At 50.1% G+C, this 14,645-nt stretch overlaps 1 protein-coding gene across 1 annotated transcript in view; it reads right to left on the reverse strand.

The window, feature by feature from the left end:
- Positions 1-14,645, reverse strand: part of POLR1A (RNA polymerase I subunit A) — a 67,392-nt gene that overhangs the window by 16,073 nt on the left and 36,674 nt on the right. Inside the window, exons 20-26 of the mRNA XM_029083473.1 lie at positions 14,448-14,600; positions 13,507-13,589; positions 12,101-12,266; positions 11,126-11,347; positions 7,585-7,799; positions 2,848-3,015; positions 1,618-1,753 (exon numbers count right to left, since the gene is read on the reverse strand). Coding sequence (XP_028939306.1) covers positions 1,618-1,753; positions 2,848-3,015; positions 7,585-7,799; positions 11,126-11,347; positions 12,101-12,266; positions 13,507-13,589; positions 14,448-14,600 — 1,143 coding nt within the window. The remainder of the gene's footprint in view (positions 1-1,617; positions 1,754-2,847; positions 3,016-7,584; positions 7,800-11,125; positions 11,348-12,100; positions 12,267-13,506; positions 13,590-14,447; positions 14,601-14,645) is intronic.

Raw genomic sequence — 14,645 nt, forward strand, 5'->3', positions numbered from 1 at the left:
CCCACTGGACATTTATTCAATTCATTCAATCACATTTATTGAGCGCTTACTGTGTGTAGAGACACCCCCACCCCACCCCTGAGTCTCTAAGGGATTAATTGCCCAAGATCCCCTGGTAGGTCGATGCCCACGACTGGAAAACGTATCCATGATTTATCATTCTCTAGGCGCTTCCCTACCCCCAATTCCATCTTTACGTGAAGCACCACTTGAAAACTTTAGTTTCCATTGCAACTAAATGATTGAGCTTAGGCTGCGCTTCTCATTTTGTGAACCTAGAGTCTGGGGCCTAGACCTCTTGGCAAGGACTCCTGAGGGATCAAGGTCTGCTATTGTGATGACCAGCTTCACCAGCTCTCACACTTTGGGGAGGGGGGAAGAAGCCAGGAGGGTCACTCCCGGGTGTCCTTTCGTGAAGCGGAAGTCGAACCAGCGGAGAGAAGTTTGGGAGAAGAAGTAGGCGGGAAGGTTGGGAAAGAGAAGAATCTCAACCATCTTGAGGTAAGGAGAAGTGAGGTGCTGTGCCTGGGACAGCTCGAGTTCTCGCTGCGCTCCCTGGGTGGACGCAGATCATAAGGCGAGATCGGAGAGGATGCCTGAAAGTCCAGAGTCTGGTGGACAGGACTCTGGAGAAACGGGGCTACTGCCCCTGACAGAACAATGTGAGCACCAGGACACCTGCAAGGAAGTACTGAGGATTCTGGAGGGAGAACAGTACTAGATCCAGGGAAAGGCAGTTTAACCTGGAAGTGCTTCAGTTGTTACATTATTAAGAATATACTTGAGAAAATATAGAGAAGCAGTGTGGTTTCGCGGCTAGAGCACTGGCCTGGGGTCAGAAGGACCTGGACTCTAATTTCAGCTCTGCCCTACGTCTGCTGTGCGATGTTGGGCCATTCACTTCACCTCTCTTGGCCTCAGTTACCTCATCTGGAAAATTGGGATTAAGACTATGAGCCTCATGTGGGTCAGGGACCGTGTCCAACCCAATAATTTGTATTTACCCCAGTGCTTAGAACAGTGCTTGGCACATAGTAAGCACTTACCAAGTACCATAATCATTATTATCATTATTTAATATTGTAAAGATCCCAATTTTTGGATTCTGCCTGCAGCGATAGCTTGGGGGGATGCTCTGGGTGGCCGGAAGACATATCATCTGGAGAACTGCAGGCGGGAATGCTCTGTCTGTGGCTGTCCTTCGGCCAGCCCTGGGGAGGGGGCGATTGGCTAGTCCCTGATGACCTCTACGCCTCAGGGATATGCCTTTTCAGTCGTAAAATGGTGAAAGTAAGAAGGGACAGGGAGAGTTCACCCCCACACTAGTGTGGTAGAAGACTGTAAACTCGCTGTGAGCAGGGAATGTGTCTGTTAATCATTGCATTGTACTCTCCCAAGCCCTTAGTACAGTGCTCCGCACAAGGTAAGTGCTCAATAAATCTGATTGAATGAATGAAGAATGGGCTACCTAAAGGCCTTTGGGGCTCTGCAGATGCTGAGCTGCATTTGGGCGTTCTCACAGTGACCCCCGGTGACTCTTTAGATGGGGATTTAGGGCTGAATTACACCCGGTTATGTCACAACTCCTCAGACTAAAGAGGCCTTCAACATACTCACCTCCCCTAAGCACACGCGGGTCAGTTGCTTCTTCAGCTTCTTCACCCTCTTGAGCGCCTTCTTGGTGTTGAGCACTGGAACGCTCATCATGGGAGTTTTGATGTTGGCGCTGGCCACCATGAGGATTTCCCTCAACCTGTAAACCGGAATCAACGGGCAGACTTGGCAAACGTTCTGCACTGAGGGCAGCAAGGCCTCACGCTTCAGAAGAGCTTCCTCTCAAGCAGCTCCGAGCCCTTCGGTGACCGTTAGGGAGGGATGAGATTCCGGCCACCGTCTGCGGGGTGAGACCTAGGGTAAACCTCAGACCAAGCTAATGGACGCCGTCGAATCCTCCGACGTTTGGGAAGATGGGACTGATGGGGCCCTGGCTCAGGGTGGGATTACCTAGACTACCTGAATTACTTGCAGTGCTGTCATCTTACTAACTCTCATCACACTGTCATTTAATAATTATGGTACTTGTACGGTGCTTACTCTGTGCCAAGTACCATTCTAAGCACTGGGGTAAAAACAAGTTAATCAGGTTGGACGCAGTCCTTGTCCCATATGGGGCTCACGCTCTTAATCCCTTTTTTTCTTTTTTAAGAGATGAGGTAAGGCCCAGAGGAGTGAAGGTGCACAGGTCACACAGCAGATGTGGAGGAGCAGGGATTAGAATCCAGGTCCCTCTGACTTCCAGGACCATGCCCTATCCACTAAGCCTCGCCGCTTCTCCTGACAGCAAGGAGAGGTAATCTCTCTCCAAAGGGCACTGAAAAGGCACCCAACTGCCCCTCGTTGCCTGGATGGGACTCAGTTTGAGACACACCACCTCCCCAAAAAGCCTGGCACCCACCTTCATCCCTCCTGAGACTCTTTGACTGAGAGCTGGGAGAGTGGTGAAGGCAAGGCTGAGATTTGGAAGGGCACCCTGAACACCAGCAGGAACTACTAGATGGTGAGCCTGGCCTCGCACACCCTTTGGCTTTCAGAGAGGCAGTGAGGCCTAGTGGAAAGAGCTCGGGCCGGGAGATGGGGGACTCGTGTCAGTTGTGTCACCTGGGGCGAGTCGTTTGACTTCTCTGGGCCTCAGTTTCCTCACATGTAAAATGGGGGTATTATATACGTTCTCTCTCCCCGCCTCAGAGACTGCGAGCCCCATGTGGGATGTCCCGATCACCTTGACTTTACCCCGGTGCTTAGTACGGGGCTTAACAGACCGCCCCAGTTCTTCCTCTGAAATCTTACCTGGGGATCCCCAAGGTGACGTTCATCTCTCCTCTGCCGGCGAAGTGGAAGGTGTTGAGGGTCATCTGGGTGGAGGGTTCCCCGATGCTCTGGCCGGCTAGCAGGCCCACCGCCTCTCCGGGGTCACACAGAGCACGCTGCCATTTCAGATGCAGCAAGGTCCTCAAGCTGGACGGAGCAGGGGGAGAGAGAGAGAGAGAGAGAGCGGGCGGCCGGGCCCAAGGTCAGCCCGGAGAGGCTGAGCCCTGGTTGTCCCGAGTCGGAGACCCCTGCGGGGGGAGTATGGCAGGTCCACCCCCGGCCCACCCTTTGACCTCCCCCAACTGCCCTCTTTCTGCGTTCCAAAGGCCTAGCCAACAGTTGCAGTTACTGTGCTTACTGTGTGCGGAGCATTGTACTAAGCGCTTGGGAGAGTACGATAGACACATTCCCTGCCCACAATGACAGCGATACTCCTGCCCCGGAGAAGCTTACGGATTTTCCTCGGTGAGACTATGTGGAATAATAATAATAATAATAATAATAATAAATGGGGTATTTATTAAGTGCTTACTATGTGCCAGGCACTGCGCTAAGCGCTAGGAATGGGACCAGCAAATCAGGTTGGACCCACTTTCTGTCCCACGTGGGGCTCACAGTCTCAATCCCCGTTTTACAGATGAGGTAACTGAGGCACAGAGGAAGTGAAGTGACTTGTCCAAGGTCACACAGCTGACAAGTCGGGGAGAACGTAAGCAGGAAAGCGGCATCAGCGTGGGGCTCTAGTGACAGGACCGGACGGAGGCTGAAGTGCATCCAAACCAGACCAATCGCCCCGGCCACTCGGGTGGTTTTAGCGAAACCTCAATTTCTATTACCATCCGTCTGCCCCTCTAGACTCTGAGCTCACTGTGGGCAGGGAATGTGTGTGTTTATTGTTCTACTGTACCCTCCCAAGCACTCGGTACAGTATTTTGCACATAGTAAGCACTCAATAAGTACGACTGAATGAAGAGGAAATTCACTCTGTGCTGGCAGCGGTTTATTAGGCAGCCTCCTGGAAGTCTGAGATTTTTATCTCAACGATAAGTAATTACAACACCTTGGCAAATTAGAACAGACCGGCTCAATCTGAAAAATTGGCCCAGGGCCCATAAGTGTGGCATAAAACTGCCCTTTCAATCCCCTGGAACTTGGGCTCCAGATTATCTCCCCCTGCGCCTTCCAGTAGACACATAATCAATCAACAAATCAACCAGTGGTATATACTGAACAATTACCGTTTGCAGAGCACTATGCTAAGTGCTCGGGAGAATACAAGGACCTTGGGCAAGACACTTAACTTCTCTTTGCCTCAGCTCCCTCATCTGTAAAATGGGCATTAAGACTGCGAGGCTCGTTGTGGGCAGGGAATGTGTCTAATTAGTTTTCTCTTGTACTCTCCCGAGCACTTAGTACAGTGCACACAGTAAGCGCTCAATAAATCGACTGACTGATTATCCCAGCACTTAGTACAATAAAAATAAAAATTGTGGTATTTGTTAAGGGCTTACTATGTGCCAGGCACTGTTCTAAGTACTGGGGTAGATAGTGGGGTGGACCCAGTCCCTGTCCCACACGGGGCTCACAGTCTTTCATTCAATCGTATTTATTGAGGGCTTACTGTTTGCAGAGCCCTGTACTGAGCGCTCGGGAAAGTACAACAGAGCAATAAAGAGTGACAATCCCTGCCCACGGCAAGCTCGCAGTCTAGAAACGGGGAGACGGACTCATTACAAATCGGTGGACCGCAGTATTTATAAAGTTACAGATATATACCTAAGTGCCGTGGGACGGGGAGACAGGGGAGAGCAAGATGAAGGAACTGAGGCCCAGAGAGGTGAAGTGACTTGCCCGAGGTCACACTACAGGCAAGTGGCAGAGCCGGGATTAGAACCAGGTCCTTCTGACTTATCCACTAGGCTAGGCCCTGCTGCTTCTCACAGTGTTTGGCATATAGTAGTATTATTACCATTCATTCAAGCGTATTTATTGAGCGCTTACTGTGTGAAGAGCACTGTACTAAGTGCTCATCGTCATCATCACTACTATTATTATTAATAGCACCGACCTCTCCGCTAATACAAAGAGCCTGGGAAAGATTGAAAACACCCCATCCATAGAAAGATGAGAGTGCTCCAAAGTGCTAAACTTTAGTGTCCCCACCCTACTCTCACCCTCCTTCTGCGTTACACCCCGCTTGATACTCACCTTCCCCCAGCCCCTCAACAATTATGAACATTTGCTTAAAACGTGCTTCTTCCCTGACCTGTAATTTATGTCCATGCCTCTCTCCCCCAGCTTATTGTGAGCTCCCTTGCAGGCAGGGATCAGGATCTAATAACGCTGTTGCATTATACTTTCCCATGCGCAAGAGATACTAGTGAGTATTTGACTGATTAACTGAAAGAAACCAGAAAAGAACTGAAGCCACTCCCACTGTTAGGGGTCGGTGTGAAACTCCCGTCTCTTGCCTCTGGCAAAAAGGGGACTCCAAGGAGAGCTGAGGAGGAACACAACCAGTTCCACGAAAGGGCAAGACACCACACCTTCTCTCTCATCCTGGGGTCATACAGGCATTCTCTCATCATCCGCGCTTTCTCTACTTACCGCAGTTGGAATTTTCTCCTTTCTCTTTACCCTGACAACAGGAAATCCTCTGGGCTAGTCCATTAGCCGCTGACTTAGGCCAGTAACTTTGGCTGCAGGAAATCTCCTGTCCCACAGAGGGTCAACTAGTCCATTACCCTGCCACCAGGAAGGTCCACCCCAACCCATCCCACTGAGGTGAGTCTTTCTCCGTTTTTAAAAGCCCTCCAGAGAACCAGGGAGTCCATAACCTCCCTCATTAACCCATTTCTGGGCCTAATAAACTCTATTGTCAAAAAGAACTAATCTACATCTCTCATGCTGTGGCTTAAGCCCATTAGATTTTTTTTAATGGTATACGTTAAGTGCTTACTTTGTCAGACACTGTACTAAATGCTGGAGTAGATTTCCTCTGTCTCTGTTCTTCGGGGACAAAAAACACAACTAATAGCTCTCCTTTTTAAAAGCCTTCCTATGCTGTCCCCAGAAATCGTACTCCTTAAAACTTCCAATGACTACCCATCTCCCTCGGCATCAAACAAAAAATTCTCCTGCCTTCAAGGTTCTCTACCTGTTGACTCCATCTTACATATCTGCTCTCTTCCCCAACTCTTCACTCTGCCCAAATTCACCTTCACACTGTGTGCCATTCCTGACTCACCCACCTCTGATCCCTCCTTCACTCACTGCCATTCACCCGGCCTAAAAATGCCCCCTAACCCAAAAAGCCCTTAAGAAAAACAAAAAACAAAACACACAGCTCCTCCAGAAAGCCTTCCCCAATTAATTCCCCACATCCTGGTGTCATAGCAGTGTAGCCTGATGGAAGGATCACAGGCCCAGGAGTCAGAAGACCGTTAATGTCTTCTGACTGTAGCTCTAATAATAATAATAATAGACGGTATTTGTTAAGTGCTTACTATGTGCCAAGCACTGTTCTAAGCGCTGGGGTAGATACAAGGTAATCAGGTTGCCCCATGTGGGGCTCACAATCTTAATCCCCATTTTACAGATGAGGGAACTGAGGCACAGAGAAGTTAAGTGACTTGCCCAAGGTCACAAAGCACACAGGAGACAAGTGGCGGAGCCGGTATTAAAACCCACGACCTCTGACTCCCAAGCCCATGCTCTTACCACTAAGCCACGCTGCTTTTCTAGACTATGAGCAGGGAATGTGTCTGTTTACTGGTGCACTATCCTCTCCGAAGAGCTCAGTACAGTGCTCTGCACACAGTAAGCACTCAAAAAATACAACTGAATGACCTGGGTTCTAATCCCGGCTCCACCACCCGCCTGCTGTGACCTTAGTCAAGTCACTTAACTTTTCTGTGCCTCAGTTACCTCATCTGTAAAATGGGGACTAAGACTGTGAGCCCCACGTGGGAGAGGGATTGGGTCCAACCCAATTTGCTTCTATCTACTCTAGCACTTGGTTGACTGCCTGGTACATAGTAAGCGCTTATCAAGTCCTAGTTATTTTTTTTTTTTTATCAGCCCAGTAGCTTTCCCTAACGTTTACCCATGCTCCGCAGCTATGCGTATGGCATTCATTTATTGATTCTGATATTTCAATCCATCAATCAATGGTATTTGTTGAGCACCTACTACGCCCAAAGCACCGTACTAAGTGCCCGGGAGAGTTCAATACAATAATTTCATCCTGGCACATTCATTCTACTCCCTATCTGATCCTTATACGCTTACTGTGTGTCAAGCGCTGTACTAAGCGCTGGGGTAGACACAAGTTGATCAGGTTGGACTCGGTCCCTGTCCCACATGGAGCTCACTGTCTACGTAGGAGAGTGTAGGATATACTCCCCATTTTGCCCATAAGGAAACTGAGGCCCAGAAGTTAAATGATTTGCCCACCGGTGCCCAGCAGGGAAAAAAAAAAATTGTGTTACAGCCAGGATTAGAACTCAGGTCCTCTCATGCTCTTTCCACCAGGCCACGCTGCTCCTCTAATCGTTCTCCGCTATCCCCCGATCTTTTCCTTCTCGACGTAATTCCCTGCCAGCCCGAGTCCAAGCTTTCATACACCTCCAGCTACTTCCCCTACATGTGACCCATGAATACCGTGCACAAAGGGAGAAAGACAAACAAACCCCCAGCCCCCCCACAAGAAATCACCTCTCGGGAGAGAGTCCCGTATTCAGGAAACCGTTCTCGTTCTCGGCGGCCCACTCCCTCGCGTAGGCGTCGACCTCGTCTTCGAATGTCTCGGACACGGAGGCGAAGTAGATGTCCGGACGCCAGACGGCCAGACAGGGATCGGGGCAAGGGACCACCCGCTTCTGGTATTTCTTTTGGCTCTTCTCGTCCAACTCGTACCACATCTTTAAAATCTGGAACCCAGAGAGGATGGCAGAAGGAAGAATGGCCACCGGAAACACCCCACGGGCGCGGGGGAGGCGCTTTGGAAGGGACCCTGCTTGTTAGAATTCATCCCTGGGTCGGTATTAAGTAGTAATTAATACTTTGAAGGTGGAGGCAGGAATTTCTCACGGGCATGAATCGCATCTGCCAATGCTGATGTATTATCATCCTTGCCCGTGCGCTTAGTACAGAGCTCTGTACGCTCTGAGCACTTCATAAATATTCATCCTCCCCCATTTCAGCCCTGCTGCACTTAATGCACTTTTTTAAATTTATGTGTTCACATTAATGCCCGTCTCCCCCTCTAGACTTGAAGCTCGTGGTGGGCACGGAACACGTCTGTTTGCTTTTATATTGTACTCTCCCAAGCACTTAGCACACTGCTTTGCACACAGTATGCGCCCAATATATAGAATGAAAAAAATGAAATGTATTCCAGCATAAACCCAGTTCTGCCAACACGCCAGTCAGTCGTATTTATTTAGCGCTACTGTGTGCAGAGCACTGTACTAAGTGCTAGGGAGAGTACAATACAACTATAAGAGGTCTCCACTATGCCACCTGGCTGGAACGCTCGGAGGGAATTAGGGATCATTTGTCCCACGATGTCCTTTTGTTCGTGGCTTTTTTATGGTATTTGCTATGTGCTTACTATGTGCCAGGCACTGTTCTAAGCACTGGGGTAGATACAAGGTAGTCAGTTTGGACACAGTCCCTATCGCACTTGGGACTCACAGTCTTAATACCCATTTTTATTTTTTTAACAGACGAGGGAACTGAGGACCAGAAGTGAAGCGACTTGCCTGAGGTCACACACAGAAGACAAGCAGCGGAGCTGGGACTAGAACTCAGGTCCTTCTGACTCCCAAGCCCGTGCTCTAGCCACTAGGCCACGCTGTTTGGGTTCGGTGCACTGTGGCGACAGGAGAAATGCATGCCCGCTCCTAGCGTCGAAATGGGCGAGCGGATGAAGTTTTCTTAATGTGATGTTTGGCAAGAAGGTCAAAGGACACAGGGCAGGTTGAGCCTGTCCAGATAAAAGTCTAGACTAGGTTTTCAGTGAATCCCAATTCTGCTTTTCAAGACCACGATGGGAAGAAGCATCACCTAGTGGAGAGAGCACAGGGAACGCGGGGGGACCTGGGTTCTAATTCTGGCCTCATCATCTGCCTGCTGTGTGACCTTAAGCAAGTCCCCTAGCTTCTCTGGGCCTCAATTCCCTCATCTGTAAAATAGGGACTAAGAGTGTGTGCCCCATGTTGGTCATAAACTGTGTCCAATCTGATTAGCTTGTATCTACCCCAGTGCATAATTATCATTAATAACTGTATTTATTGAGTGCTTACTGTATGCAAAGCACTGTACTAAGTGTTTGGGAGAGTACAACATAACATCAGACACAATCCCTGCCTACAACGAGATCACAGTCTAGAGGGCATAGTACAGTGTCAGGCACATAGTAAGTGCTTAACAAATACCATTAAAACAAACCAAAAAAAACCTCCAAAACCCCAAGGCTTCAAATCCTGTTTCCTCAAAAAGGAGATTTAACTCCACTCTAGGACCTTGGGGGAAAGAAGTGGGATCCTACCGATATCTTCAGAGAAGGGGGCGTGGATGGGGATAGCTGAAAAGACATGACCCCGAGCACTTCTGCCTAGCAACAGCTGCTACAGAAGCAAGTACGCAGCTGCCCGGGACCGCGGGCGGCAGACTGCCCCACTTTGCCAGGTCAAGGGCAACGGGATGAGAGATCAGCGAGGACGATGAGTGCCGACAGCAAAGTTGGAGAACAAAGCCAGAACGAGCAGATGACAAGAAGAGGAGCACTTACAGCTGGTAGGGGAAACAAACGAAAAAAAAAATCCAACGGGTTCCCCCCTACAACGATGCAGCCAGGTTGGGAGGGAAAGAGGGAGACGGTGGTAAAATCACTCAAATGTCCCCCGGCACGAATGAAAGGAGCAGATCGAATTCCGCCCGTGCCCACGATACTCCTCCTCGAGGATGTTTCCTAGAGCCCGGGCCTGGGAGTCAGAAAGTCAAGGGTTCTAAATCCCAGCTCCACCGCTTATCCGCTATGTGACCTTTGGCAAGTCACTTCACTTCTCTGGGCTTCAGTTTCCTCGGCTGTAAAATGGGGATTGAGACTGTGGGCCCCACGTGGGACGGGGACTGTGTCCAACCTGATTTGCTTGTGTCCACCCCAGTGCTCAGTACAGTGCCCGGCACTTAGTAAGTGCTTAACAAATACCAAAATTATTATTATTAGGTGGTCCCGTGGATATCCATTCTATCAGTGGTATTTATTGAGGGGCTACTGTGTGCAGTTCACGGTACTTGGGGCTTGGGGATACAGAAGAGTTGGTGGATGTGATTGCTGCCCACAAGAAGGTTACGGAAGAAGTCTGTGAAGCAGCGTGGCTAAGTGGAGAGAGCATGGGCCTGGACGTCAGAAGGACCTGGGTTCTAATCCCGGCTCTACCACGTGTCTGCTGTGTAACCTTGGGTATGTCGCTTAACTTTTCTGCGCCTCGGTCACCTCATCTGTCAAATGGGGATCACGACGGTGAGCCCCCAGTGGGACGGGGACGGAGTCCATCCTGAATAGCTTCTATCTACCGCAGTGCTTATTACACTGCTTGGAATGTAGAAAGAGCTTAACAAATACCAAAAGAGAGAAACAAACAAAAAAAAGGAAGCATCAAAATAGATCCCCCCACGACAATCTCAATTCTGCCTGGAGTCACTCAAATTTCAAGCCCTATTTGCGTCCCCCGGAATCAAAGAGCCACTAGAAAGGGCACCTGGCGGGGAGAGGGTGGAAAACTGACTGCCACTTAAAGAGAAGACAAACTACCTCATGAAAAGGGAAAGTTTTACGACAGCAGCCCTCTCCAGAAGCACGTCTGGGAAGGGGCACGTCTCGCCTTTACGGCCATCCTCTCCCCGCAACGGAAGCAGAGGAGGAGAGGCGAATTATAATTATTATTGTTAAGTGTTTGCTATGTGCCAGGCCCCGTTCTAAGTGTTGGGGTAGATACAAGTTAACTGGGTGGGACACAGTCCCTGTCCCTCATGGCGCTCACAGTCTCCACCCCCATTTTACAGATGAGGGAACTGAGGCCCAGAAATGAAGTGACTTGCCCAGGGTCACACAGCAGACAAGGGGCAGATCCAGGATTAGAACCCAGGCCCTTCTGCCTCCTAGGCCTGGGCTCTATCCGCTAGGCCACCCTGCTTCCGGGCACCACGTCTGGCTTTGAGAAACCCCACAGATCTGGGCGTTCATTACCTCTTGGGCTGTGGGATCGCGCCCATTTTTACTGCTTCCCGAGAGGTTCAGCGCCTTGACGGCCGCCTGGATTTTCTGGGAAAAGTTCAAAAAGGCCCCTTCTCTCGGCGGGGAGGCCACGTGCTTGCTCTGCCACCTGCGGAGGGCTCGAAAGTGTTGGTGGGCCTGCTGCGGATCCATCTTGGATAAAACTTCATCCAGGTGCTTTGATTTCTTGATCACCTGAAAAGCCAAGACTTTCGGTCAACAAAAAGGACCCGGGTCCAGAGGGGTCACAGGCGTGGCCTTGTGGATAGAGCTCGGGCCTGGGAGCCAGAAGGGGCTGGTTCTAATCCCGGCTCTGTCGCAGGTCTGCTGTGTGACCTTGAGCAATTCACTTAACTTCTGTGGGCCTCGGCTACTTCATCTAATAATAATAATAACGATGGTATTTGTTAAGCGCTTACTATGCGCACAGCACCGTTCTAAGCGCTGGGGTAGACACAGGGGAATCAGGTTGTCCCACTTGGGGCTCACGGTCTTAATCCCCATTTTACAGATGAGGTCACTGAGGCACAGAAAAGTTAAGTGACTTGCCCACAGTCATATAGCTGACAAGTGGCAGAGCTGGGATTTGAACTCATGACCTCTGACTCCAAAGCCCGTGCTGTTTCCACTGAGCCACGCTGCTTCTAAAATGGGGATTAAGAGGGACTTAATCTTAGTCCTTGTGGGACAGGGACAGTGTTCAACCTGATTAACTTGTATCCACCCCCGTGCTCAGAACAGTGTTTGGCACATTGCGAGCCCTTAACAAGTACCATTATTTTTGAAGTGCTCGAGAAATACCACTGACTGATCGATAACTGGGGCCGAGGCGGGTGAAAGCAGACAAAGGCAGCCAGAACCCCGGAACCCAAATCTCCCATCCCTTCCCTAACCCTCCAGCCCCATCCCCGTCCCCTTCCCGACCCTAGCGACGCGGCCGGGCTCTACCTCGTAGTTGTTGGCAAGGAAAGGGAACTGTTTGGACTGCAGGAACTGTGTCTTGGGGATGTCCAGCCCGTCTTCCCCGTACAGAAACTGAATCACGCTGCCATCGCTGTCTCGCACGGTAAGGTCGTACTGGACCACCAGTCCTTCTAGATGCTTTATGATACACCTAGGGCAGAAACGGATCCACCCCGAGTTCGCTGGAGGCAGGGGACGTGTCTACCAACTCCGTTGTAGGGCACTCTCCTCGGCGCTTAGTACAGTGCTCTGCCCACAGTAAGTGCTCAATAAATACCACTGAGTGGTGGATCGGACGCTACGGAGCCTGGCCTCCTGGGTTCTGACGGAGGTCAGGGCACCGAGGGTTAAAATGCACATGGGAAAAATAATAACTGTGGGGATTTGGGTAGGGGGTGGTTTAAGGGTACTTGATAAGCACTTCCTATGTGCCAGGCACAGTACTGAGCACTGGGATAGGTACAAACTAATAAGATTGGACATAGTACATGCCTCACGTGGCGCTCACAGACTTAATCCCCGTTTTATAGATGAGATGACTGAGGCACAGTTACCTCAGTGTATCAGCTAATCAGGGTTTTGGATTTTTTTTTTCAGTTAGTACTTGTTAAGCGCTGCGTGCCAGTGACGTGCCCGAGGTGACACAGCAGACAAGCACATAATGTAAAACAGCGATTAAGTCTGGGAGCGTTGGGGTAGATAGTAGATAACCAGGTCAGACCTAGAAATGGAGGCACAGAGAAGTCAAGAGACTTGTCTAAGGTGAAAGAACAGCCACGTAGCAGAGCCAGGCTCAGAACCCAAACGGGGAAGCAGCGTGGCTCACTGAAAAGACCACGGGCCTGGGAGTCAGATGATCTGAGTTCTAATCCCCGCTCCGTCACTTGCCTGCTGGGTGACCTCGGGCAAGTCACTTCACTTCCCTGAGCCTCAGTTCCCTCATCTGTAAAATGGGGATTGAGACTGTGAGCTCCATGTGAGAAATGGACTGTGTCCAACCTGATTATACTGTATCTACCCTGGCACTTAGTATAGTGCCTGGCACATAGTAAGCACTTAACAAATACCATTTATAACAACGACAACAACGAAAAAAAACCCTGATTATCTCGTATCTACCCCAGCATTTAGTACTACGCACTTAAGAAATGCCATACCAAAATAAACACAACTCTAATTACCTGTAACTACCGCAGCACTTAGTACCGTGCCTGGCGTATAATAAGCACTTAAATACCCTTTCAAAATAAAGGGAAAAAAAATGAATATCTTGTATCGACCCCAGCACTAAGTATAGTGCCTGGCACACAGTAAGTGCTTAACAAATACCATTTAAAAAAAGAAAAAAAAAAAGGACAAAGCGATGGAGGATATTATAATCAGTTTTTTACCTCTGGAGGTACCCCGAGCGGCTGGTTTTGACAGCTGTATCTACCAGACCTTCCCTCCCGGCCATGCAGTGAAAGAAGAACTCCTGTGGGGGAGAGAGACAGACAGACACAAAGAACAACAAACCACAGGGAGATTCATTAGTCTAGAGAGCTCACACTTCTAAACACAGGCCAAAGGCAACTCCGGACAAATCCCAGGGTGGGAAATGCCTCTCTGGGGGATCCATTACCAAGCCATATCCACGGGCTGATTATGGCTCACAGGTGAAATGACCTCTCTCCGTCCCCAGAACCCGCAGGTTCACGTGTGGTTGATCACGTGAACCCATTCTCGCTTTCCACAGGGGGGCTGTTTTTCATTCACTCGTTCATTCAATTGTATTTATTGACCGCTTCCTGTATGCGGAGCACCGTACTAAGCACGTGGCAGAGTACAATTCAACAGACCCATTCCCTGCCCACAATGAGCTCACCGGTGGCCCCGATGGCACGAGCCCTCACTCCCTGGCACAGGGACCTGCCGAGACGTAGCCCCGCGAGCCGAAACTCTGCTTTCATTCATTCAATAATACTGATTGAGCACTTACTATGTGCAGAGCGCTTGGAGCGTATGCTTTCGTTGGTCCCTCCCGTTCGCCTCCGATTTCCCAAGGTAACATAAATGAGCTATGGACCCTCTGATGGCGTCTGCTAGGGCTCGGCCGTCCGTGTTCACGGTCTGCATTCACGGTCACACTCTAGACTGTGAACTCGTTGTGGGCAGGGGATGTGTCTGTTTGTTGTAGCGTACTCTCCCAAGCGCTTAGTACAGTGCTTGGCACTTAGGAAGCGCTCAATAAATACGATTGAACGAATGAAGGAAGGATGCACGGCGTCCTATTCGTGTGAGGTGACTAAAGACAGCAGCGGGGGGAGCGGAGGAGACACATGGATGGACAAACCGGTGGTTTGATGCCGGTGAGAAATCTGCCAGTGACGAAGCCCCCCGATCTGGGGGTCACATCATAGGGCTGGAAACACGGCAGCGATTTGCCGGAGGGCATCAGTGGAGGTCTTCGGCCTTCCAATTCAATCTGACCCAGCAGGCAGGAGATCTAGGGGGAGAGAAAAGTCAATCCGGCAAAATTGGAGACGATTCT

This window comes from Ornithorhynchus anatinus, chromosome 18, assembly GCF_004115215.2.
Source record: "Ornithorhynchus anatinus isolate Pmale09 chromosome 18, mOrnAna1.pri.v4, whole genome shotgun sequence".
Classification (NCBI taxonomy): Eukaryota; Metazoa; Chordata; class Mammalia; order Monotremata; family Ornithorhynchidae; genus Ornithorhynchus; species Ornithorhynchus anatinus.